The following is a 26,864-nucleotide window of genomic DNA, read 5'->3' on the forward strand; positions in this document are numbered from 1 at the left end:
CAGAGGGGGCGCTCCCGGGGCTGCTCATTCTCCAAGCACTGCCCCTTCCCCTCCTCGCAGCGCAGTGTCACAAGGGCTGTGACCCAGTGTCACCTGGGTCCCCTTCCCCACACCACCCACTCGCTCCCCTCTGCCGAGGGTCCTGCTACTGAACTCCCCGCCCCTAAGCCTGAGCAGTGCTGACCACAGCTGAGCAAGGGACCACAGAGAAGCCCTGTCCCACTGCTTTGCACCCACGACCCCTCCCACCTCCACAGTGGAGGCTGGACGCAGGCGGGCGCCTCTGAGCAGCACGTTCCTTGCCGTGTGTTGCTGGACTGCTTTGTAGTTTTACAAAATATGAATTTTGGCTGACAGTTCTAAACTGAGACATTCTTGCTTAGTCCGTGCCCTCTGGCACTGCCAATCGTGTCTGATCAACCACGGTTCGGTCCGCAGACTCTGTGTCCACTGGGCTAGACTGGTTAGACTGAGGCTGGCCTCAGTGCAGGGCATGTGTCTAAAACTAAACCGTAACAGGAGGTGCGATCCCCAAACGCCCTGTCACTCCCCAAATGTGTCGGGGAGAAGACAGCTGTGAAAACGACCACTTTACTGAGAGAAGAGGTGGTCACTAACTGGTGTCCCTGCTGGACCACTGACTGGGGGGAGCCCGGGTCAGGCGGGAGCCAGATGTCACAGCTGTGGGCTGGCCTGTGGGAGCCAGATGTCACAGCTGTGGGAAGGCCCGCAGGGTGTACAGACACCTAACACAGGACTCTCGCACAGCCCATGCTGGCCTTTGGGGCCCCCAGGGCGCAGGAGAGACCGCAGGAGGGACTGCGGGAGGGACCGCGGGAGGGACCCCAGGAGGGACCGCAGTGAGCCCCGTGGAGCCCGCCCACTCTTCTGATCATCCCACCGCCATTATTCAGCCTAGGCCACTGTCACCAATCAGACCACAGGATCTCACAGAAACACCGGGTGTCACGCAGCAGCCACTGCGGCCTGCCCCACCCTTGGCTTCTGTCCCCTCTGTTGCCCTGTGGGTTTGCAGACACACCGTACCATTTCCGACCCCAGCATTTAGCGGTATGTACACCAGTGATAAGCAGACCGAATAATCACGTGAGGTCACCGCCCTGCATTTCGCTTCCTTCCCCGTGCAACGGAGTTTAATAACCAAGGGAGCCAGTGGAAGGAAGTCAGGGAAAGACAGGGGAACTGCCTTTAACTTGTGGAACTTCAGACGGGTTTGCAAAAGGAAAGAGAGGAAGCCGGAGAGACGTTCGAGCCTGTGAACTTCTCCAGGCCTGACGGGAGATGGGGGCACAGTGCCGGGGTCACTACTGAGCCTCATTCACGTGTACAGGCTGCTGGACAAAACCCCGCCAGGCGCAGGCCGCAGGCAGCAGGGAGGGGCCTGCGGATACCTCAGGGAGCACCCGTCTCGGACACGGACAGGAGCCGACACCTGCGACACCAGCTCTGCCCCCGATGTGGACAAAGAAATGCAAGCTGACTCAACTCAATCATTGAAAGAAACCATCTATGTTCTTTAAGAGGTTTTTTTAAGGACACAAGCATCAAGGTCACTCAAGTAACTGATTTTTAAAATCTAAAAATGTTCATTTCGCACATCAAAATGACACATTATTGAGGCCGGTGCTCGAAGGGAAGTGCGGAAGGACACGGCTACTATTTAACACAAGTTCGGTCCCAACAACGAGCAGCGGGCAGCTACGTAAGCGAGAACTGATCTCAGGCTGCTGTCAGTCTCTAACTGAAAGCGACAAGCTTTACAGACGGGTTCATCGGACCCGATTTCCACGTGAAGTGGATTCCTGTGGCTTTGCTAAAGGTTCTTCTCTCCTTCCGTATTTAACTCCTGAAGGAAATAATTTTAAAAAGACCTGACAGTGAGACCAAGGTCAAATATTTCCAAATGACTTCCTGAGAGAGCTTCAAGATCTGCCTCCATGAATAATCCGCAGTCACTGGAAAGGTCGGGGTAGTGAGTGGGACCTGGGGCGAGCCGAGGCACGTGCATCATCGCCGGGGCAGAAAACACCGCATGCCCACTCGTGTCCGTCCTCCCTGTTCTTATCAGAGCCTGCTTTTGTCGAGGGCAGCAGTGCGTCTGACCGAAAGCCCACTCCCCAGCCTGTGCCGTGGGACGGGAAGACCAGGGGCATCGTCCTGGTCCAGGCGAGTGAAAGGACGTCACCGGGCATGGCTTCTGGGGCGGTCCCTGCAGAGGCCTGAGTCCCCCCGGACCTGCCTTCTGCCCTTCCCTTCCTCCTCGTTCTTCCTGGAATGCAGAGCTGACGCTGGACATGGTGCCAAGCAGAAGGACACGGCCGAGTCCTAAGGACACTGAACAGGGGACCCGGGGACCTGAGCGCCTCGGCGCCGCTGCCAGACCTGCACCACTGCCCCACTCCTCTCGGGAAACCCCGCAGCTGGGGCAGCCAGAGGGCCCAGCCAGGTACTCACAGTCCGCGGTGTACTCCGCCTGGGCGGGCTGCACGGCGGCACCATCGGCCGCAGGTGGGGTGGGGGCGGGACTGTCAGCCTGGGCTTTGCGGACCAGCATGGCCAGGGGGTGGTCCGGGTCCACCACCTTCAAAGGCTGCAGACAGAGAGAGCACAGTCACACACCACTCTCTGTGGCAAGAAGGCTCAGCTCCAGCCCAGCACACAGTGCACGTGCTGCAGGACCCTCAGTGCATGCGCCACGTGCACACACGGGTAGCTGGCTGCGCGTCTGGAGGAACCAAGCACGCGGGCGGCTCCCATCCTTCTCGTAACTGCTAAGGAAAGGAAGGAGGAGTGAGCAGGACTAGACTTGTTACTGACAGTGTGAGCATCCAAGTTCACTCACAACTCTCAGCTGTGTCCTTCCTCACAGCAATGTGTCTGGCTGTTAATCACCAGCAGCTCTTCGAGTCCCATCAATGGGCTGGCAGCCCCCCACAGGGTCAGTCACCCTGTATGCCGTGTGCCAAAGTCCCAGGGACTCCTGCGTTCACATCAAAAACGGCAGAGTGAGTGTGAACTGCCCACATCACACCGGGCGACGCCTTTACAACAGGGAGGACGGGACAATCAGAAGAAAAATTTACGTTTCTGGTACCACGTGCTGGTGCTGTGACGCTAACAGACGATTTCTAGCAGCACGTACTCTGGAAACCTATAAAATCCAATCTCATCACAACGGAACAACTTCAAGTCTTAACTGACATTCTACCTACTCTAAATATCCCAAATGGTACAATTGTAATAAAATGAAAATAATTTGTGAATTTTATAAAACGGGATACGTAAGAAACAAAGGAAGCAAAAAACAAATGCAAAACAGACCTCAACGATGATAAAAATAAGACATAGCTGTTATACAACAGAAATGCTCCCTTACTCATTTTCTGAAATTATATTAGCAGAAGTTGTGTTGGCACAAGAAATAAGGTTCATAACCACCTTCATGAGCTCTTCCAGACGGTTACACTTCTTGGAAGCAAAGAGAGAGGGGTGCAGGTAGTTCCCATCTTCTTCGTCCTCATCGTCCTCATTGTCAGAGCTTACCCCGGACTCTGAAAGCGAAAGCACATTTCAAGGTTCTGGCGTTGGTGAGAGAGGTACAAATCAGCTACGTAAAAACTCAGAAGCAGACAAGAGCAGAGCTGTATGCAGTTGTTTCTTGGTTATCTGCCCCAAAACACCTGTGGAAATATTCCTGCCGCCCGAGTAGTTCGGCAGAAAGCCAGGTGGAAGGAAGGGTCCAGCCCCATCCAGCTGGCAACCTCCCTCCAGCATTTACTAGTCCACACCTATTACGTATCTCAATTAAAAGAAAAAAAAAGACAAAAATCTTACTGGTATATGAAACATAAAATAACAGTAACGGATATTTTTAAAAACTACAATAAACAGAGAGACAAGATCTGCCGTAAGATTTATACAACTGATTTTGAAAATCAGGTTTCAGCTGAAGAGAAAATTCAATGGCAGACATACAAAGACTGATGTCTGAATACTATTCAAAATAGAGTTAACTGGCCTTTGTACGAAGAACCCCCAATTTAGATACTGTTATAAGAACAACAGCTCAAGGCAGAGATGGGTGAAATCATCCATGCCACCCTGTGGACGTGTGTAACCTCAGCTGCTGCCTAACCACCGGTGCGGGGCTGCCAGGACGGGCACGATGCAGGCTGCTTTCTAAGGAACGTCACCCAGCCAAACGGAGGGCCAACCCCCAGCCCTGAGGTTATGCTCCCACAGCACCCATCCTTAGTTAGGCTCCATCTGGCCATAAAAGTGCTGATTAACAATCCGTTTTCTCGAAGTAGCGAGAAGAGCCGCTACATGATGGGGCGGCTGCAGGTGCAGCCCCGGGCGTCAGCGGCAGGACCTCCCTGGCCCTGCAGAAGCACCCTCAGGCTTCCCCGAGGCCCCCAGCACCCGCCAGCCCACATACTCTGCTTCTCGTCGCTCTTGCTCCCGGCCGGCAGCGGGTAGCGCCCTTCCTTCATAGCCTTCTGGATGAACTTGTAGTAGGGGTTGAGGTAGTGGTCGAAGCGCAGGAAGTCAAACTGGGAGTTGCGGGCCTGCTTGGCCTTCAGCATGATCTCGAACTGCGCCCCCTGCTTGCACACGAAGTTGGCCGTCCGCTCGATGATGGCGTGCATCTTGGCGGTGGGCGGCTAGGACAGACACACTCTCGTTACTGGCTTCCCCCTTGCCACTGGCCACGTGACTTACAACAGAAAACCACCCTGGCTTTTCTGCCAATTGGAAGAAATAAAGGGACATTTCAACTAGAAGGGACCAGTTTGCAGACTGACTGTCCTGGTTACAAGACACTCCGTCTAGTTCTGAATTTCTTATTACTCTGTGGGGCAAAAACTCACCCAGCGAGGCAGGACTGATGGAAGGCCATCCTGTTTTTGTACCAAATCCACATCTTTCCACCTAACAGGGGGCCTTAGTCTGGTCCCTGTGGTGGGGCTGGGGGTAGGCGTCCTCAAAAGTCACACAGGAAGACGCGCTTTCCAACAGGTTTCTCACGGGCCCAAGAATCACTCCCCTTCCTTCTGTTAGCTCGGAAAACAGCCCCTTTGAACATCCGAAGAAAGCCACGTGCTCACGCAAGGTCCTTCCTTCTGCACCTGACTCCTCAGCACGTACTGCATCCCTGTGCCCATGAGACACGGCTCGTGGCTCCAGGGGCCGACACTCCCATCTGACCGACAGAGTCCACGCTGAAGCCCACGTGGCTGTGGCCAGGCCAGAACCCGGAGGGCGGCGCCCACATTAGCTGGGGGACTCCTGTGCGACTCCACCTCTGGGCCAGGCCCGTCCCACTCCTGGGCGCAGCTCCCTACGCCCTCTCCACCGCTCTCCACACTGTGCCCTCAGCACTCCCTACCACACGGGGCTCATCAGACCGGAAGCTGGAAGCCAAGATGCTAACCACTTTTATCATCAATGAGGGGATTAACACCAGGAAATTGCAGACCAATAAAGTGGGAAATCATCTCATTAAAAGTGAGCGGTGGAGAATGCAAGATGCTTACTGCAATTTCAGAGTAGCACCCTTCGTAAAATGTAAACGACTTCATTCTCAAATTTAATTCCTGAACTAGGAATGCCCTTCATACCTCAGGAGAATATATACCCGTAATCAAAGTTATTTCCTGATCTCCAAATTAACTGGGTTCCACTCACCTCGCACAGAAGCATGGCTACTGACACATTTTCACTGCTTCTGGCTGAACAGGAAGATTAATTTTTGCAAGTGCTTCTATACACGTGGCAATCATTAATGACCACTTCAGAATATGATCCTTATCTAATGAAAACACCTTCCCCCACCTCCGTAGGGGGTACTCTGCTGACCAAACCAACCTGTTGGTCTAGAGTTTTTTACAAGTAGCCCCCTCACGGTATAAGAGCATGGCTGCAGACGTCCAGATATCTGTACAAAGCAGCCACGACTGCAGGAAAACACTCTATAAACCTCCTTTGAGATCTGCTGCCGGAGCAGGTGGCTGTGAGAGGAAAACGCCTGGTGTGGAAGTCACTCTGCTCCCTTTGTCTATCGTTTAAGTTTCAGACAAATCACTTCTTAAGAACATCACGCTTACTCCTGCTAGAATGTAAGATGGGGCGCCAAGGGTACCGCTGGTCTCAGTAGGGGCCCCGACAAGCCTCCCAGGGTGCCGTCGTTTCTAACCACTCCTTACATCTCACACAAAACCTCAGCGATCCTGCAACCTCTAGGTTCTAATCCAAAGCCCCGTTTAAAAACCGAGAACCTCCCCGACCCCCGAAACACTGCTTTCTTTACCAAGTGCCCCGCCTGTCACGGCCGGCGGGTGAGAGCAACCTCTGCTCACCAAGGCGGACACCGTCCATCTAAACACAAGCGGCAATTTCACTGTTGTCACCACATGGAACCAACGAAGCGACACCTGTGTCTTCTCCATCCTCTCCACACCCAGCCCCCGTGTGCACTCTGCACAAGGGCTCGGCCCACGTCACGACCATGAAGCACGACATGCTGGGGGCACCCCAGAGGAGGGGGAGCCGTAACCAGCAACCCCGCAAGCACCCAGGTCCACAGAAGCAAAACCATTTCCCACAGACGTTCCGGGAACAGCACACGAGCTCCCCACCCAAGACAGCAAGTCCGAGTGCACTGAGCGTCCTCTGCGCTCCTCGGGTAGCAGGCATTTCCACTGTCCCACACCACTCAGTAATCAGCTGGTGACATGTACTTTGGCTGAGAACATACAGGCATTAGATATTTTACTAGGAATTAAACAAGGCAACAAAATCTATTATGCCTCTACGTTCAATATTTACATAAAAGTTTAAAAATTCTTCCATATCAAAAATAAGTAAAATTCCATATAGTCAAGCTTAAATAAAAGCTTTCAGCATCACACATAGGTAAGGGAGCAGTCCATTTTTACTGGGTCTCTTATATAGAATAGTTTATTCCAAAATAAGCAGGAATACATACAGAATAATACATGGAAAATACGTTAGCACAAGTCTTAGGAGAGCAAACTTTCAGATAACATTTCCAGCTTTAACTATAGCAACTGACCTACGGTAGAAACAGGGGAAAGCAACCATAGAACCGAATTTCACTCAGAAAAATCCAAAGAAATTTTTACTCATGTTTGTAGGAAAAAAAGAGAGAGGAGAGGATGTACAAATAAGTGAAGGAAGGGATGGGGTGGAGGCAGGAATTCAAAGGTGATTTTTGTATCCACCTTCATCTCACCTAAGACGCAGAGTAAGGAGAAAATACAGACGAGCACCACCCCGTCATGCTGAGCTAACCCAGGCTGGGAGCAGCGAGGCGGGGACACCGAGGCTCTTGCACGAGCGATTCTCAGCGCCCAGCGGTTCTGCGCATGACAGGCGAGAGCCTAGGATGCCTGCACCCGGGTGCTGCAATGCAGTCAGGGACACGGCACAGACAGACCTGACGCTGCATGCACCTCCCTCCCACTATGGACAAGCAACAAAACTATCTTACACACCCCACCTGACCCACACAGCGCAGAGCCTCGCGGGGACGCATGTCGGTTAACCCACGGGATTGAGGTCCTACCTGTTCCTCACGAGCCCGACCCTCAGTCCCCATCATCTGAGGGGGACAGGGTACCAGTGGCTGTCTTACGGGGCTATTCGCATTAAATAACATGAGGAAAGCTGGACAAAGCCCTCAACGAGGCCCATACGATGTAACCTTAACGTAAGAGGACGCAGCTGAAGCAGTGGGGACGTCCGCGCCCATGAGACCCAGCGGTGCCCCAGCGGTGCCCTCGCCAGCTGCAGAGCACCCAGGCCCAGGGGGGCCCGACCCAGGTTCCTCCCGGGTGCGAGAGCAGCCTGGAACCGCCGCACGAGGGAGACAAAACTGGGTAGAAGGCGAGCACGTAGGTTTCCTTTAGAGGAAATAGGGGGGTGGGTTTTTCTCCGTTAACTCAGCTGACTGTGAGGCAGCGGCTTCCTGTGAAGCAGATGCGATGAGCCCTGGGCTCCCACACAGGTGGTGATACACCGTGACGGTGCGTAACAGGACTGGAAAGCAGAAACACATACCAGCTCCACGTCCGGCGGTACATTCAGTCCCACGGGGGCGATGAAAGGCTCCTCATTTTCCTCTACATTTTCAGCCTCACTTTTTTCTGCATAAAAAGAAAACAAAACGTCAGGAAAAGGAGCAAGGCCACCACCCACAGTCAGCGGTACCGGGGGAGCAGTGACTGGCCTGCACTGGGTCTTGGGCTCTTTTCTATCACTGCTTCTGGAGACACTTTCCAGTTTTCTGTTCTATTGCACCACGAGTCAGCAAGCCCTGAGCGGTGGGGGTAGCGCAGCGGCAGGTGCACGGGCCCAGGACCCTGGGCAGGTGCTGACTCAGTTTCCCTGTCCGTACCAATGCAGTGGCAGCATCCTGTCCAGGCCCGGGGAGGTTTCAGGGAGCCGCACGTGAGAACGCCACTGCAGCACTCACACTTAGCAGGTGCTCAGCACACACTCAGCTCTCCCTTCCCGGCCTCTCTGACCTGTGTGTGTAACCGCCATGGTGAAGCCCCCCTGCCACACTGCTGCTGTGTGAGTTCCCCAGGAACACAGGCACAGCGCAGGAAGCTCCATGCTGAGCACTGGTCTTCACCACTGAATCATCAAGTTCTACGCTGAGCGTAACTGCGAGACCTCCCCACCCAGGCAAACGGCCTTTCACAAATACCCAGATGTATCGTTCCCACTGCCATTTCTTCATTAACGGCTCCTTTAACAAACCTTTGTCTGCTATGTATTAGACAAGGCATTGTGCACCATAACTTTCTGAATTATAAGGTACCTACATACAGCTCCATCACTCAATGGTCGCCAATTTAAAAGGACCTAGGGAAAAGGACAAAAATACAGAAACCTCACAAAAGGAACACTGCTAAGATTGCAAACCTACTTAGGCTGTTCTTTCAAAAAAAAAAAAGAAGACATTAACTGAGCAAACATTAACCCACGGAAACAAGTGTTCCCTCACACGTAACCGCCTCTGGAGGACGAGCGACTTCAGAGGTCTCCTACGAAACTGCGTTCTTTGGGAAAGCAAGGGGGTTGTAAGCAGGTTTCCTACATGACAACAGGGGCGTTCTAACCTGATGCAACGCAGGTCAGTTATAAATTCCTACTACGAGGTGTGATGTAAGAATACAGTGACTGTTGTGGCCAAGTGCCATCCGACGGGAAGCTGATGTTACCTCTGATTTTTGACCTTGATGGAATTGTGCGGGCTGAGTTTGTACCCAGAAACACTACGGTGAACTCTAATGTTACAAGGGCTTATCAGAGCATTTAAGAAACGACATGCATAGAAAACAGCCTGAGAAATGGGCTGACGGTTTCATCCTCCATCATGACAATGCTCTGTGTCACACATTGCGTCTGCTACAGCAATTTCTGTCAAATAAAAACATTACGGTGTGTCCTCATCCACCTCATTCACTGGATCTGGCACCGTGCAACTTCTGGCTCTTTCCCAAATCAAAACGACCATGAAAGGTAAACGTTTTGAATGGATTCAGGACATCGAGGCAGCCACGACAGCACAACTAAAGACACTCACGAAAGAGGACTTCCAGAACTGCTTCAGAAAGTGGCAAGAATGATGGGATAAGTGTGTTCAAAGCCGGGGGGAGTATTCTGAGGGGTACTAATGGCAATGTTTCTTACAGCAATAACTTTTTTTATTTAAACGTGCACCGCAGTTTATCATCACATCTCCTAAGTAAGAGTTCCTTACAACTGCCTCCTGCCCCAACACCTTGTTCTCTCCTAAGAATGGAGATTTACTACCTGAAACTCGCCATCAGCCCCGGGTTCAGCTCCAGCAAGAACTGTACGGTGGGGCTGGGCGGACGAACCACAGATGGAATCTTTGCTTCAACGCTGCCTTAGTGTTACGTGATGCACAGAATACAGGTGCTCGGATCCCAACGGCCGTTTGGCACAGGTGGGTGCAGACCCATTATATCTGAGCTTACACGTTTCCGTATCTGCAGAAAAATGGCAGCAGCAACAGAGTAAAAGCCCACCATGCAATCCTAACTCAGGGGCAAATCAATCCAAATACGCGTCCTCACTAATGACGAAAACTATGAAAGTCTAAACACAGTGTGTTTAGACTAAAGTGTGTCCAGGCTAAACACAGTGTGCTACAGAAAGGGAGAAAAGTTAAATCACACAGAAATAAAGGTGCCATCATAACACTTCTGGTTAATACCACGAGGTTTTAAAATATTCAAAAACACCAGGAAGGAAAATATAGCAATTTTGAAAATCAAGGAATATTTAGACATGTTGATGGCCCAAGAAAACAAAAAAGTATATATATATATTTCTTATTTTAAAATAATACGACATGAAAATCTGGTTGTTAGTAGCATTAGGTCCCAAATGATTTCTACCAAATGTGTGTGTAGGTATACATGCATGTATCTATCTGTGTGTGGTGTTTTATTTATATTAGTGTTAAATAAAAAAAGTCAAGCTGTAAGTTTTACATAGGCCCAACTTCCATTAAAATATGAATCAGCAGAGCTAGAAAAAACTCTTTTGTCTTATTTCATTCATTCTTTCCGTCAATCATTTACGTATTCAGTATTTTTATCCAACAAAACTAAAAAACATCAGCATGTAGAGCCAAGTTCTGAGAATGTGATTACAGAAGAAAAATGTTATGAAGCACTTAAGGGAATGTTGTTAAAGAGAAAGCACAGTATGATGCGGCAGAGAAACTAAGTCACACTTTTGTTCATATAATTCAATCGTCATCACCAAGTTTACCAGCACCCAGCCCGACAACTAACTAATCATATGAGACAACACTCCCACCCCTAGAGCAGGGCTGGCACCTCTCTGTAACACCGGTGGTAAGAATTCCCGCCCCCCGGGCCGCACCCGCCTTCATCTCCAGCACTGGTTCTACCGTGGGCACGCACGAGCTGCAGAAAGTGTGAGCAGACAGTGAGCAGCCGGGCACGGCTGGGCCCTGATAAAACTGCAGGAACACGCCAGCTAGGCTTTGGACCAGGGTCGCTGACCCCTAACCTAGAATGTCAAGGAACTAATAGTACGCAGACATTGGGCTTTATACACGTCAGTTCTTCACTTGTGAAATGGTGATAACATGCATTCCTTCCCCCTGATCCAAAACACTACATGTTGAAAGCAGGTGTAACGTGAATGGGTCAGAGACGAGACAAAATCTAAAGTACCCAGAACCCTAAAGTGCGTAACTTATCTGGACTAAGAAACGAGCGTTCACTTTTTAAACCCACACATTTCAGTGTGCCGTAACTTCTGAGGTCCAGTTAGGTCCCAAGTCAATGCAAAAAGTGTAAAATTCCTTCCCTTAGGAGGTTTTAACCCAACACTGTTAAAAACATGTTTGAAAACCTCTTTAGAAGCTCCCAGAACAGGGCTGTGTGGCAGTGGTGCTTCTGTCCACAGATGAGGACGATGACGTGGAGGGCCCCCGTCTGCCAGTCTGTCCCCACAGCCTGCTGCTCTCCGCGACCACATCCCTCACTGAAGGGGCGGGAAAAGCCTCAGGCCGCTGCATCACCGGCAGACAGCATTCTGTCTCAGCTTAGACTGCTGCCGTGACTTCATCTGTTAGGTTTGGTGCTAAGGGGAAACCCAAGAAGCCCCAAACAGACTCGGCGCTAAAATGGAGGTCCTGTATGATGTGACCCCAATCGATGATTCTAAACACTTGAATGGGTTTCTGACGTTCCCTTCTCTTTGCCAGAATATCCGGAACATAATGACCCGTCCTTCACGCTCCAGGTCACTGCTCATTAGTGACTGACACCACACAGGCTGCATAATGGTGCGCGCAGGGCTTACCAAAGCAAGTAAGGCTATCTGTTCCTCTCCACGAGCCCAGATTTTTCAGGAGCACTGTTGTTTTTTAATTAAAAGTTCCCAAAGTGGATCCAGAAAAGCATAAATTTGGGATCTTTAATCTTACGTGAATACTATTTCCAAACACTGTGGTAAGTATACGTCTAGGCCCTCCCAAGCCCAACTGGAAGGTCTCGTGCTATTTTCTCTTTAGCAGTAACTGACCCCACAGGTGTCCCTCGCCTGGGCATCCGACGTGACTGCAGAAGCGGGTTAGCATGAAGGGAGTCACTGCCTCCTCGCTCGGTGCCCCAAGAATGAATTGCAGAGGGTATCAACACATATATTGTCAATTCAGAAACAAAGACTCCAGAGTAAGTTTCTAGAATCCAGGCAATTTCCTGTTAGCTCAACCAAAGTGGAATGAAGACTAGAGCCAATGCCGATGGCGAGAGTCTGACTTCACCTTCCAGGACGATGAGCAGGTCATTTTCTAGTTTCCCCTAAGGAGCCCTGCCAGCGCCAGGGTCACAGTGATGTTACTGGCTGTGGAAGGAACACTCTGCCATCACACACACAGCTCACCGCCCGCTCACCTCTCTGTCTGGAGGGTTCCTCCTCCTCCGTTGGCTCGGACGGGTCATAATAGTCACTGCCATAAGTGAACCCCACTGCGTTATAGCTCCCATCCTCTGCCAGGGCTTCGCTCAGCCGCTTGTATTCTTCCTCTTGAATAAAAATGAGAATTCTATTAGCAAAAATGGAAATTTACTGAGAAAAGTGTGACATAGTTCTAAAGTTGTAGCTATCAATAAAGCATATAACACACTTCTTTCGACCTCTCTTTGAGGTTTTTAAAAATTCACACTTCACATCTACTCATATGTACTTCTGCCTGTAATGTTTACCACAGACGGCAGAATACACATCTTTTGTGGAAAATTTCTTCCTGCTGAGAAATTTGGGGATTAAGAACTGCATTAAAGATTGTTATGGCAAAGACAAGAACATCGATTTTAGTTTATACGATACTGTTAAAGAAGAACAGTTAAAGAGTTTGCTTTTTGTTTTTTCAAATCCCAGTCTGCCCTCAAAAGCTGGGAAAACTCTTTGCAGCTCTATATAAACTATCCTGAGGTCCTCTCAGAACGCAAAGACTCCTGTTTTTCCAATCCACTGGGTACTGTCAAGATAATATCAGAAAGAGTGAGTATAAAAAAATGAATGGGAGTAAACTTTTAAATACTTAAAAAATTTTAAAGCGTTTGTTGCTGAAGTAAGTTTTTCTTGAGCAGTACCTTGCCTTGCCTCGTCCTCAAGCAAGTCCGTATGCAAGGCTAAATACCTCTCTTCATCACACAGGGTCTCTATTCGGGCCTCCTCCTCAGAGAGCTGGTAATCTCGGTTCCAGGTGGAGTACTCAGCATCGTACTCAGACAGATCATGCAGGTGACCGCGCCCATCATATCTGCAATGTGAACGCGCTGGTCAATGGAAAGGAGTTAACGTCCAGGTTGGGGTGTGTGATGTTTGATGTGCATACTTACCGATTGAAATAAAGAAATAAAAAGCGTAAAACAAACACAAAAACTCTTCAGACTTATATTTAATATTTGGCTAGTCATAGCTCACCTACTTTTAAACTCCAGTTATTTTAACAAAGTCTAAATTCTTCTCTACAATACGATCAAACTTATCATTAAAGGTAAACAATCCTTTAATAGCATAAATGGTAGTATCCACCTCACTGGCAGTTCTTACCGTTTATGGTTTGGTCAACTATTCAGTGCCATTTGTAAAAAAATTTCTTTCCGCAAAGTCAAATATCATAGCTTACATTCACACAAACCGAATACATAAATACCTATCCGTAAGAACCAAACGGTCGAAATTTCCTCGCTTCTTTCTGCTAGTCCCGAACTCTCAGGAGAGATCTTCACCAAAGCAACTTGCGTCCATTGGAGGTAAAATCTTGGCTAGGCTCGCCCCTAGCCACTTGGCTGAGGAAATAAGTGCTGGGTTATGTGACAGAGAGACACACACAGAGGAACAGTGTCATATACATGCGGTTTAAGGAGGTTTACGGGAAACAGCAAAACTCTGAGAAGGTGCAGTGTTTCTTCTAAGCTGCAGCCCCAGGACAGAACACACATGAAGACACCTTCAAGGGCCCTGCACAGACCAGTAGGTACTTTAGCTAAGTTAAGAAGGAGAGCACTTATTGTGCTTTTAACATCAACGACTCATTGAAAATGCTGTCGATGTGCAACTGTCACATAATAAACGAGTCAGTGGATTGTGCTTAGAACCCTCAGATTCAGGATTGCAAAAACGAATGCAGAGAGACAAAAGTCTGCCTAATTGTTTAATGCTGACTTTTGTAATGAGAACAGGAAAAAAAGACATTTACAAGAAAAAAGGCCAAAAATTCCAGGGTAGCAAAGTCATTGCATTTTATTAGATTGCAAAATTATTTTTACTTTGATGCAAACCTCCTTAATTTACAAATGCGGCCCATATTTAAAATATTACACATGTACATGTGTAGCGTTTGCTCCCCACTAGTTTTGGAAGACCTAACTCAAAGCAGGTACAGAATTATATGGGAAACTGTATAAAAATCTCAGACTTCATTGCTTACCAAACTTTAATAATCAATATCACAAGTAACACTTTGGAGAAGCAAGCTGCCTGACAATTCAGGCAACGGCGATTCAATAGAAAGCCGGTATAAAGGCACAGCATGCTTGAGCAGAGCGTGGCGCCATCAGGTCCAGGCCTGACCTGGCAACCCTCCCTTCATGAGTCCTTGATGTCTAGATCTAACTCCAAACGGAAACGTCAGGAATGGAAAAAGGCCATGTGGTCATTAACGTGTCCATTCTGGCCAGCTCAGAGGTCATCCCTAGTCATGTTCCAAGGCTTTGTAGAATCCAGTTTTAATTGTCTCAAACGATGGGCTTCCTTCACTCGGAGAGACTATTCCAGTTTAATGGTTGGTCCCGGTTAGCTTTTCAGTCCGGGCCCCAGACAGAGGTGGAGTTGCCAAACCGGCAGGAAACCAAACCAACAAACAAACAAAAAAATCCCAGGAGGGGAGAAGAGGGGGACTGAAAACATGAGAGGGTTGGGGAGCAAACAACCTACACCATGTCACCTCATCCTTTTCAAATCAAACACCTTTAGAAATCCCCAATCCCAGTACCCCTGGGCCCCCAGCGGCTTAACGCCCTGCAGGGTGATTTCCTAAAGCAGGTCTGATTTGAAAAGAAGCACATCTGTATCCCAGTCCCACCCTTCAGACAGTGAAACCCGCCTTAAGAGCACTGCCTGACAGCAAAGCCAGCGTATGTCTGCACAAGTCACCTGGCCTCCAATCCACGGGCACCTGGACTCTCGGCCCGAACCTGTCAAGCTCAGTCAGATTTCAGAGTGGAGGCGGGGAGGAGGGCCTCAAACGTCCCGCCGGCCGAACACGCGCGCTCCGAAGAGGAGGGCGCCGGGGGCCCGGCAGGTTCCGGCTAACTCACGGGCTCCGAGAGTTCTAACCGCGGCCCGGGCGCGCGGCGCTCGGGGCTGCCTCCCACCACAGCGAGCGGTGGGCCCCGCGGGCCCCGGGAACCGGCAGCTTCTGGCGCGCGCCGTGGCCACCCGGAACCCAGCGACAGGGTGAGGGGCCCGGAGGAGCCGCGGGAGCAGACGGTCCCTCCGGCTGGAGACAGACGCGGCGCGCAACTGCAGCCAGTGCCTTAGGGCAGGTTTCACCGCCCCCTCCTCCCAAAGCAGGGGCATGTGGGGACAGGGCAGTGGGGTCCCCCGGGTCCCCGCTGGCTCCAGAAAACCCCGGTCCGGTCCTGGCCGTCAACATCAGATGAAATCAAGCGGGCGCGGGGAGGGGAGGACCGACGGGTGGGGGAGGAACCGACCTGTCGATGAGGATCTTGTGGTCCCCCATCCAGGGGATGAGGTGCTGTCCCTGCTCCTGGGCCAGGGCCCGCTCGTCGTCCCGGAACAGCTTGCAGGCATAGCCGAAGACCAGCAGCTCCACTCGGGTCCCCCCACCGCCGGCTCCGCCGGGCCCGGCCTCTTCCTTCGCGCCACTTTTCCTCTCGGTTTTGGCGCGGCCTCCGCTCGCGCCGTACATGACAGCGTCCCCGGCGTCCAGGCTGGTCTTGTCGTGCGCCGCGCGGATGTCCTCGATGCTTCCGCCTGGCCTACCCTCTCAGTCAAAAGCGCCGCATCCTGCCCCCAACCTCGACACTGCCGCCATAGCGGGCAACAAAATGGAGGAAGCGCAACTTCCGGCGAGGGGCAGCCCCACTTCCGGCGGCGAGCTTCCGCAGATTCGCTACCCCTCGGAGCCGTTTGAGCCGCTGGGAAATATCTGGGCTCCAGCCTTTCGCTTTCGGAGACGCCGCCGCGGCAGGAGCTTTCGTGTTCGGGGCACAGCGCGTTGTTCGCGTCGGTGTTCTCAGGCGGCTGGCCGGAGCAGTGGCGAAAGCGCGCCGCCGAATCGCACGCCGCCGCCGGCACCCGGCTGGGCAGGCGCCTGGCGGAAGGAGGGTGGGCGCTGCGTGGACTGCGGGCGCGGCCATGTAGGGCTAGGTGCTGGCGGGTCGGGGCTGTGGAGCCGGAGAGCTGGGCGGCGGGGGCCGTGGGGGGCTGTGGGGTTGGGGCGCCTGTGGGACGGAGGGGCAGGGAGGCTGCGTGGCCGGGCGCCTGCCACCGAGGGCGACGTGCCGTGTCTTTGTCCCTGTCGGGTACTTGATACTCCTGTGTTGGTTCCCTCCAGGCGTGTGCGGTCTGTTGGGCTGCTGGGCTCAGCTTGACCCGGCCCTCGGGTTCAGGGAGCAGGGAAATGAAGGCCCAGTGGCCCTTTCCCCTGCTCCTTTCACCTCGGATTCTGGAAGAACAGCCTTCATACGCCGTGCAGATGGCTTCTTCCCGTGGTTTGCGAATTAGAAGACCCGGATCACACACACCCCCAACTGATTTCAGTGCCGGTGGAACTCTGGGCTAGGCCTGTTCGCTTTCTGAGCCTCGGTTTCCCCGCCTGTGCAATGGCCGCAGGACAGTACATGCTGTCTCCTCCAGAAAGCTGCTGCAGATCTTAGAGCTGATAAGCGGGCACGGGCATTACTTTGCCCTGAGTGTGGTTTTACACCAAAGCGATGGAGGGTAAAGGAAGGACTAGGCTGGGTCTGAAGGCAGTGGAGGGGTGACTGACTGACAGTCACAGGGTGTCAGAGCAGCTGGGGGGGGGTGGGTGGGGGAGGCCAGGCCCCCAGGGGAGATGACGGGGAGTATCTTCAAGGAGTAGTAAGTGCACTTCAGTGTGGCCTGCAGAATGTGAGAGGAAGGAAGGGTAGCGAGAAGGCAGTGGTGCAGTCCTCCAGTGCTTACGCAGTCAGTTTCGAGGCTGGTAAGAGCAGGAAAACATGAAAGGAAGAGAAAATATCCCAGGTGGCTCTTTGCATTTCCAGATGAATTTTGGAGTTAGCTTGTCAAGTTCTTCCCAAAAGCTTTCTCGTCTTTCGATTGGGACTGCTTGGGGACAGTTGACCTCTTAACATTTGCTCTTCCAATCTACTAGGCATACATCTGTATGAAAGCCTCGAAGTTTTCTAATTTTCTCCATAAAGATCTCACAGGTTTTGTTAGGTTTATTCCTAGATACTTAGTTGGGTTTTTTTAATTTTAATTTTTCTGGTGCCCTTATTAATCCTGTTTTAAAAGCCACTTGCACATTTTTGTTGCTAGGAATACAGTTTCTAAAACCTGATTTTTGTATTCAACTGTGTTGCTCAGCTTTGTTATTTCTAGTTGTTTATCTGTAGAATTGGTGTGGATTTTACGCATATACGATCAGTGGACTGTAAATAATGCCCAGCTTACTTCTTGCTTTCTCATCCTTACACCATCTCTCTTTCCGGTCACTCTTGCTTTGCTCTATTTCCCCTCTTACTGCACTGTTCACACCTCTGGTCCAGTGGAGAAGACACACTGTGGTTGTGGGACCCTTGCCTGTTCCTGGCCTCAGTGGAAGTTTTCCCACCGCTGAGTGTGGCGTGAGGCAGATTCTAAGAGAGCATTCTTGATCAAAAAGGACATTCCCGTGTAGTCCTCGTTTGCTAGTTTTTTTAAGTTATGAAAGGAAGTTGAATGTTATCAAACGTCCTTTTGCATTAACTGAGATGATTGACTTTTCTCTTTTAATCTATTAGGTGAATTACATTATTTTTCTAATGTTAAAATAACCTTGAATTTTTCAGATAACCCCAACTTGACCATGATAGTTCGTTTTTCATATATTAGGTTGGTGCAAAAGTAATTGCAGTTTAAAAGGTTAAAAATAATAGCAAAAACTGCAATTACTTTTGTACCAACCTAATACATTATTGGACTTGGTTTGCTAACAGTTTGGTTAGCCTTTTTTTTTTTCCCCCTGTTCCCCAATGTGCTCCATAGCCAAGAGTGAAAAAGAAAGCTACAGCATGAGGGAAGATACACACAATTGACAAGAGTCAACTGTCCAGAATGTGTAAGGAACTCAGGGAAAAGATTAATTTAAGAGAATGTGTAAATATTTCCTTTTTATAAAAAAAGAAATGTGACAATAAACATATGAAAAGGAGCTTAATCTTATTAGTTACCAGGGAAATGAAAATTAAAACTGCAGTGGGATACCATTGAGACACCAGAAAAATGGAGCACAAACGGAAGTCCAACAGAAAGCGTGGGCGAGGATGCGGGCAGCGTGCTCTCTCAAGCTGTTGGTGGGGTGTGAATTGGTTCGACCACTTTCCCCTCCTTCTTCCACCTCCCCCCCACTCCGGTTCAAGCCATTGTTAGGTCCCCTCTGAGGAGCAAGGTCCCAGCCCTACACCAGGATCCCCAGCCCAGGGTTCCAGTATCGGAGAGAGAAGTCCCCATAACTTCTGGCTGTGAAAACCCATGGCGAGTGGAACAGGGCAGCTGGAGGCCCAGGCGCTCCTCTTAAGGGGCCCATGCATGGACTTACTCGTGACAAACTCACTCTGAGTTCCAGTGCTGGGACAGCAGCTCAAAAGGTGCCAGGGACGCACAGGGAGGAACTGAGTTGCCTAGCAGGGGGTGAGGGCTGGAGGGGCAGCTTTTTCCAGGGTGGAGGAGCTGGTAGACGCCATCGTTTCTTTGTTCAGCTCTCCCCCTCCTTGCATGCAGGTGGACGTCATATCTGAGTCTCCATCAACCTGGCTAACACTTCACCCCACCTTGGTGATTTCCTGAGACCCCCTACTTCACTCAACTTGTGGGCCCACCCAAGCTATTTCCAGTGGCTTTCCATATGAATGGCCTGTTTTCATGCTGCAGACTTTCCTGAAATCTTTCAAAGGTTCATAAACCCCAGATAAACAGCATCTGGCGTTGGCATGCCCCATACCCCTTCCCAAGCAGCTTCAAGCCTGGCACTAGCAGCATTTGCCCTTAGTTTGCAGCATAGCCTCTCTCAGGCACCTGCAAGCCCAGCGCAAGTGGGAACCATCTGCAGATCACTTTGTAGTTCATTCCAAGTGGCCCCAGGCAGGGCACAGGCAGCGGTTGACCTTGTCTTGCCCCAGAGACCTTCCCAAGAGTCTCCAGAACCAACACCTGGTAGCCAGCTTCAGACCACACCAGAGCACCAACCAACCACATCCACAAACGTCACACCCAAAGGGCTCACCGGGCAGACACCAGAGACCTGCTAAAGTGAATCCTCTGTAGAGTCAGCCCCTGCACAGCAGCTCCTCCACTGCAGTCATAGCCAGTTCTCACAACCAATAAGCCTGAGGGCCAATCCCTCCCTTTGACATGCAAACAGCAACTAAGGCTCAACTGCAACAGGAGGACACACACAACCCACACAAGGGACACACCTGGAACACCTGGCTCAGGTGACCAGGGAGACTGCACTACTGGGCCCCACAGGACACCTACTGTATAAGGTCACTCTACTAAGACAGGGTGACACAGCAGCTCTACCTGACACACAGAAACAAACACAGGAAGGCAGCCAAAATGGGGAGACAAAGAAATACGTCCCAAATAAAAGAACAGGACAAAGCTTCAGAAAAAGAACCAAACAAAATGGGGACAAGCAATCTACCAGATGGAGAGGTCCAAACACTGGTTATAAGGATGCTCAATGATATCAGGGAGAACTTCAACAAAGAGACAGGAAACATAAAAATGGAGATCGAAAACATAAAAAGAACCAGGCAGAAATGAATACATTAGAGGGAATCAACAGTACATTAAATGAAGCCTAGGATCAAATCAATGATTTGGAAAATAAGGTAGCAGAAAACACCCAACCAGAAGAGCAGAAAGAAAAAAGAATCCCAAAAAATGAGAATTTAAGGGACCTCTGGAACAACATCAAGCATACAAACATTCACATTATAGGGTACGAGAAGGAGAAGAGAGAGATCAAGGAATTGAAAACCTATTTGAAGAAATAATGATGGAAAACTTCCCTAACCTGGGGAAGGAAATAGACATGAAAGCCCAGGAAGCACATAGAGTCCCAAACAAAATTAACCCAAACTCGCCCACACCAAGACACATCATAGTTACAATGGCAAAGGTTAAAGACAAAGAGAATCCTAAAAGCAGCAAGAAAAAAGCAGTTGGGTTACTTGCCAGGGAGCTCCCATAAGATTGACAGAAACTTTGCTAGAAAAGATTGGCAGGAAATATTCAAAGTGATGAAAAACCAGGACCTACAACCAAGATTACTCTACCCAGCAAGGCTGTCATTTAGAATCAAAGGACAGACAAGGAGCTTCCCAGATAAGAAAAAGCTAAAGGAGTTCATCACCATCAAACCAGCATTACAAGGAATTATAGAGGGACTCTTTAAGAAAAAGAAAAAAAGATAAAAAATATGAATAATAAAACGGCAATAACTACATGTCTATCAACAATTACATATAAATGGATTAAATGCTCCAATCAAAAGACATAGGGTGGCTGAATGGGTAAGAAAGCAAGACCCTGATATATGGTGCCTCCAGCAGTACTATTTTTTAGGTTCAGAAACAACCACAAAAATAAAGTAAGCAGCACAATCTCGTTTTCCCCCTTTTTCTGGCGTATTCCGTATGCACTGTTTATCTAGCCTTTCTCCTAAGTTTCTCTGAAATCTAGTTGACATTTCTCTCCCACCCGGTCCAAGTGTTGAGTCACGAGCCATCCCTGTTTCTGATCTCAGTGCTGTAGACAGATGGACCTTTGGGCCTTGTTGTGGAACTCAGCCACGTCACACCTGAGGCTGTGGTCACCGTCACGAGCTGCACAAATTCACCATTTTAAAATAGGAGCATATACATTTTACTCGCTGCCAAACTGTCCCCTGTCACCATCTCGCGTAACACTGGCATCATCTTCTGATGCCACTCATGAACTGCTTCCTTTGAGTGGAGCCATTGAAATACTCCTGGGATTGACGTTGCCTGAGCCCAAGGTGCTGGGGGAGCTGAGAAAAGGAAAGTGGCTCCATTTGTACAGTCCATCGCCGACGCATCACAGGCTGTCCTGTCGTCTGTGTTCACTGAACGTGGCCGCGTGTGGCCACAGGGACTCTGCAGCTGTGATGAAGAGTCTTGGCGAGGGGAGATGATCTTTGCAACTGAGTTATCAACTCGTTGACCTCTCCTGCATTAAACTTTCCTTTCTGAGGCTCCAATGCTGACATCCTCTTAAACACAACCTGATTCTTTGAGCCCCCGAACAGTGTTTTCCTCTAAAGCAGGAGTGTTGAACTCAGTTGGCTACAAGGGCCAGACATGTCATGCAAAAGAGGACAGATGCCACCGAGCTGAAGGGATGGGGAGTGGGGGCTCCCTCCTCTAGAAGGGGACACTCCTACACCTGGCAGGGACCCCAGCTCAGGGGCTCTGAGAAGCTGGAAGTCTGGATTTTTATGTGAACCTTCCTCACTTTTTAAAAGTTGGAATAAGCAAAGCAAACACCCCACTTTCCCTCTGGCCCACTTTGCCATCTCTGTGCTAAGTGCTTTCAAACAATGTGAGTCAGCAGAATTATGTTTCCAGGCAGGAGCTCTGGCAGGGGGCCCCTGGGGCCCCTGTGCACTTCTCAGACCCAGGGGAAGCCTGAGCACTTTCTTCACATTGTCCCTGGGCATGCGGGGGGGGGGGGGGGGGGGGGGGGGAGAGGGTGGGGAAGGAAGGCGCCCCCACCCGCCGGGGCTCCTCTGAGAGCTGTGCAGTTACACATCGGGAGAACACAGAGGACACAGTGCTGGAAGTGACCCAACAGGTGCATCCACCCACAGAAGCTAATGGGACAGCCACGTGTGGGCACAACCTCCACAGTTCCTCCAGGTCCGCAGACAGCTGAGCCCTGCCTCCTGCTTCCCACTGCCCAGGGCCGGGGTCAGGGACGTCCTCCTGTCTGAGAGATGGGGAGCCAGGCATGCGCCAGCAGCCCTCAGCCCGGCTGACCTCCAGTGGGAAAGAGTAGGGAGAGGGGCTGCGCCTAACATCTGACCCTGGAGACTTCCAGTAACTGGAACGTGAGCAGAGGTGCAGGGGTGCAGTCCTGGCAGGGCCATCCCTGTTGGAAGGACTGGTTAGCATGTAGTCGTTAGGATACACTGATTAGCATAACGTGATCAGCATATAGTGGTTAGCGTATAGTGACTAGCATATACCGTGTTTACTCCAAAATAAGACCTAAGTGGAAAATAAGCCGTAGCATGATTTTTCAGGATACTCATAATATAAAATAAGCCCTAATGCATCTTTTGGAGCAAAAATTAATATAGGACCTGGTCTTATTTTTGGGGAAATATGGTAGGGCTTATTTTATATTACGAGCATCCTGAAAAATCAAGCTACGGCTTATTTTCCCGTTAGGTCTTATTTTCGGGGAAACATGGTAGTGACTAGCATATAGTGATTAGCATATAGTACTTAGTTTAGCATAGAGTAACTAGCATAGAGTGTTTAGCATATAGCGGTTAGCATATAGTGGCTAGCAGAGTGGTTAGCATATAGTGATTAGCATATAGTAGTTAGCATAGAGTGATTAGCATAGAGTGATTAGCATAGCATGTTTAGCACAGAATGATTAGCATATAATATTTAGCATAGAGTGATTAGCATAGAGTGATTAGCATAGAGAGTTTAGCATAGAGTGGTTAGCACATAGTGGCTAGCAGAGTGGTTAGCATATAGTGATTAGCATATAGTAGTTAGCATATAGTGATTAGCATAGCATGTTTAGCATAGAGTGATTAGCATATAATGTTTAGCATAGAGTGATTAGCATAGAGTGGCTAGCATAGAGTGACTAGAATGTAAATGAAGTCAGTGAGTGGTATTTCCTGTGCACAGGGAAACGCTTTTTTCTTCCTGGAGACTGAAAGTCACCAGGATCACATTTATTCCATCAAGTTCTCGAAAAACGTGTCTCTGGGAGCCGGCAGATCGTCTGAGGGAGCGGGGATTTCCTGGCACAAAACTCCCCAGAGTGCTCTCTGGTCAATGTCCCCCAGTGCCTCCAGGTCACCAGGTTCCTCCTTGTAAAGAAATGAAAACTAATGGACCCCGGGGGCCGTGAAACCTCTGAGAAAGGTTCCTGGAACTGTGGGCATGGACATGGGTGGCTTTTGGAGTAGAAATGTCTCCCTGTGGCCTTTAAAAAAATCTGAAGCAATATTCAAATATTTGGAAATTTCTCTCAAAGAATTGGAATATCTGGACCTTTGGGCCACAACGCCAGCAGGTGGGGGGACAGTGTTGACGGAGGGGCTGCTGTCCCTGTGCACTCAGCGTGTCTCTCCCCTGTCCTTCCTGGTCCCTTCCCCAACTCAGCCTTGCCAGGTGTTAAACCCTTAGTCACTGGGTCCTGAAGGGCCTGTGGGGGGGGGGGAGGCCCAGGAGAGGGCCAGGTGCAGGTCCTCGTGGGGCTGGGCAGCACCTGTTTACCAACGTTAGAGACACAGTTCCAGTATTCCACACGGTACAGGTGTTACAGCTCAAAGCCACCGGGCGGGGAGGGTGGCGGCAGCTGACTGGGTCCTGAGCCCCGCCACAGCTCTGGCCTGTCTGGGTTCTGTACCATCCCAGACGTGCCCTTGGAAGCAGTGCTTCAATCATTGGAACACATGCCCTTTCTTCTCCGCCCTCTTGCATCTCTCTGGCTTTGGTTCCAGGTCTGTTTGCAGAGGAAGGGAGTAGGACAAAGCCACAGCACCCCCTCTGCAGACTCACCTCTCAGGACTGGGGGGGGGTCCTGGCCAGTCCACCCGAACCCCCAGGCCTGAGCTATTCTCTCACCCCTCTTTCCCTGTCTCTCTCCCTCCTCCTCTCGGTCTCTCAGTCCCCCCTCCCCCATCTCTCTCTCTCTTTTCCTCTCCCTCCCCCCCTCTGTCTCTCTCTCTCGCTCTCTCTCTGTCTCTCTCTGATTTAGTCAATGAGCTAACAAGGCCAAGGGTGATCATTAAAAGCCCATAATCTCGAAAGAGACACTTCATACCCAAGCAGGGATTTGAAATTGCACAAGGTCAGTGCCTTAAGTCCCCGAGCAGAGCACCGAAAGCCCCCACGCCCCCACTGCTGGCTCCAAGTGACAATGGCTGACTCTGGCGCCCAGCTCCTTCAGGGCCATTTCCGTTCCAATTGGGCTGACCGCGGTCTTGGAGCATTGTCACCGCACACCATTACTCCACGCTCTTTTCTCTCCACTCAGATTGCTCTATCGATCTGAGGTGACTATTGTCATTTATTGTGGGCAGAGGCTGTCACTTTGCTAGGACTTCACAATGAAGCATGATTGTGAAAACCTCAGGGCGGGGGATTCAGCCAAGACACCCCCTCACCCCGCCATGGCAGAGACGCTGGCAGCCCCGGCCTAACCAGGAGGAGAGATCTTTGCACAAGCCTGGCCCTGCCTCCTGGACCAAGTTTTCAGAGGGACGCAGCCAGGCGGTGAGCTCCTGCCTCTGAGCTGAGACCGCTCCTTCTCTGCCTGCTCTGGACTTAGGGGGGCAGCCATGGGCTGGCTCGTTGGGAGCCCCAGGCCGGTCCATCCAACACCCTTGTCAGGTGCAGGGACCTTCTCATCTGTCCCCAGCACCATCCCTCGGGCCGTCTGGGCCCCCACCCTCCATTCTGAGGCTCCCAGGGCCATGGGACATGGATGGTCCATGAGGGGTAATTGACGGGGGCGTCACTCCCTGGTGACCTGTGAGGGACTTGGAGTTTGCTGTTGGTGGGGGATAGTGACAGAAGGAAGACTGTGCTGCCCCTCCCCCTGGGCGATGCGCCACCGGGGTCACCTGAATGAGACAGAACAGCTGCTGGAGCTACACCCAGTCCCTGGCACTCTGGTGCCCGAGGTGTGTGGGGCCTCCTCTGACCTCAGACTCTTCCTCTGATAGCTCCACCAGGGCCCTGCTGACACATAGTGTGCCTTTGTGCAGATTAGAAAAGGCACCTATTCCAGGGGACCCCGAGATTCCTGGGCAGTGGACCCTGGGCCGTTCCTGCCTGTCTGCCCCCCTGCCCCCTCCCCCTGCCTTTCCAGCTCCCCTTTCTCCCTCCCCCATCCCTCCTCCCCCCACTCCTTCTGCCCCCCCTGCCCCCCTGCCCTCCCTGCCCACCCTGAGCAGGCACAATCTTTCCACCAAGTGGGGCAACCCTGACTGGACCCAGAGAAGACAGTTTTCAGGTTAAAATGCGTTTACGCAACACTTGCTTCCAGGAATTCATCCCAGGGAAGTAATCCAAGGTGTGCGCCGAGATTTACGGTCACAGCAGTGTTGTTTATAATGGCAGAAAATGGGAGACATTAAATAAATAATTGGGCATTATTCTCACAGCATTCCAAAAGTGCATTAAAAATAATGCTTCATGTGCACGAGGCCGTCTCTAGAAGGGTGCCCATCACAGGCTTATTCATGGGAACCAAAGACTGAACTAAATGTCTGCTGATAGGAGCCGCTTAAATAAATTGTGGTGTCTGTGCAATGAGGGACGGGGGATTTGTTCATCCAGAAAAGGAAGGTGGTATAATATAAGAAATGTACATAGTGTGCTAACGTGTGTGGAAAGACGGTAGGTAGATAGACGGATGTATAAACTTGTGCATCTTCAGACGACCTCTGGAAAAACCCACAGAAACGGGGGTCAGGCCTCCAGGACACTTTGTGGCCAAAGTAACAAAGTAACAAAGAAGAAACACTTTTTCCTTCCACTGGATTCTGTTTTATACTCTATGCTTCTAACCATTGTATGAGTCTTAATTTGGGGAGGAAGTGAACAAAGCATAACCCAACCCACAAATGATATGACAATGGCTGAGACCATCTGTTTTTAAATAATAACAATTACTAATCCTTCTCTGCCTCCAGAATCTTCTGTCACTCTCCATAGCCTGTCAAGTTTTGTTGTGTTTCTTTTTTCTTTCTTTCTTTCTTTTTTCCTTTATAAAGGGCCCCAGAATTCAGAATTCTCTACAACATTGCAAACTTGTATTTCTAGCCTTATTTCCCAGGGTCCTGTTGTACAGCAAAAATTTTTAATTGCCATCCTTTTGCATATTAACGATTCATTTAAGTTCCATCATCTGAGCTATAACAGGATTTTAAAAAAATTATTTCATTTTTTGTACTAGGCTGAGTGGGCAGTCCTGTGGAAGTGAAGAGAGAAAATCTGGTTATTCTCCAACCTCTCAATATGTGCTTATAAAATCAAACTAGAAAAATACACCCATCAGGGAATATATAAGTACAAAAAGTGTTGCACTTTAAGCCAATCAGGCTGCCTTGAAAACTTTAAAATTAGATGCATTCTGTATAAGATAAAACTTGTGGGAGAACCTGACCTTCAGAAGGATTGAAGAGTGGGTTGCCTGGCGAAACCGTTCTTTTCCCCCTTAGGTTTTATTTTTATTTT

The 26,864-nt window shown here is 50.3% G+C and overlaps 1 protein-coding gene across 3 annotated transcripts in view; it reads right to left on the minus strand.

Moving 5' to 3' along the window:
- The window catches only part of SFSWAP (splicing factor SWAP), a 66,240-nt gene extending 50,040 nt beyond the window's left edge, over positions 1-16,200 (minus strand). For 2 of the 3 annotated variants that reach the window (XM_033097733.1, XM_033097732.1), the window contains exons 1-7: positions 15,846-16,200; positions 13,218-13,387; positions 12,516-12,647; positions 8,104-8,189; positions 4,460-4,685; positions 3,460-3,572; positions 2,476-2,611 (exon numbers count right to left, since the gene is read on the minus strand). In XM_033097733.1, the coding sequence (XP_032953624.1) occupies positions 2,476-2,611; positions 3,460-3,572; positions 4,460-4,685; positions 8,104-8,189; positions 12,516-12,647; positions 13,218-13,387; positions 15,846-16,063 (1,081 nt within the window). In that variant the 5' untranslated portion in view covers positions 16,064-16,200. Of the gene's footprint in view, positions 1-2,475; positions 2,612-3,459; positions 3,573-4,459; positions 4,686-8,103; positions 8,190-12,515; positions 12,648-13,217; positions 13,391-15,845 lie in introns of those variants that run through there. The other variant, XM_033097734.1, reaches the window with a different exon arrangement.
- Between the last annotated feature and the right edge of the window lie 10,664 nt (positions 16,201-26,864).

The sequence above is a fragment of the Rhinolophus ferrumequinum genome, chromosome 25 (genome assembly GCF_004115265.2).
Source record: "Rhinolophus ferrumequinum isolate MPI-CBG mRhiFer1 chromosome 25, mRhiFer1_v1.p, whole genome shotgun sequence".
Lineage (NCBI taxonomy): Eukaryota > Metazoa > Chordata > Mammalia > Chiroptera > Rhinolophidae > Rhinolophus > Rhinolophus ferrumequinum.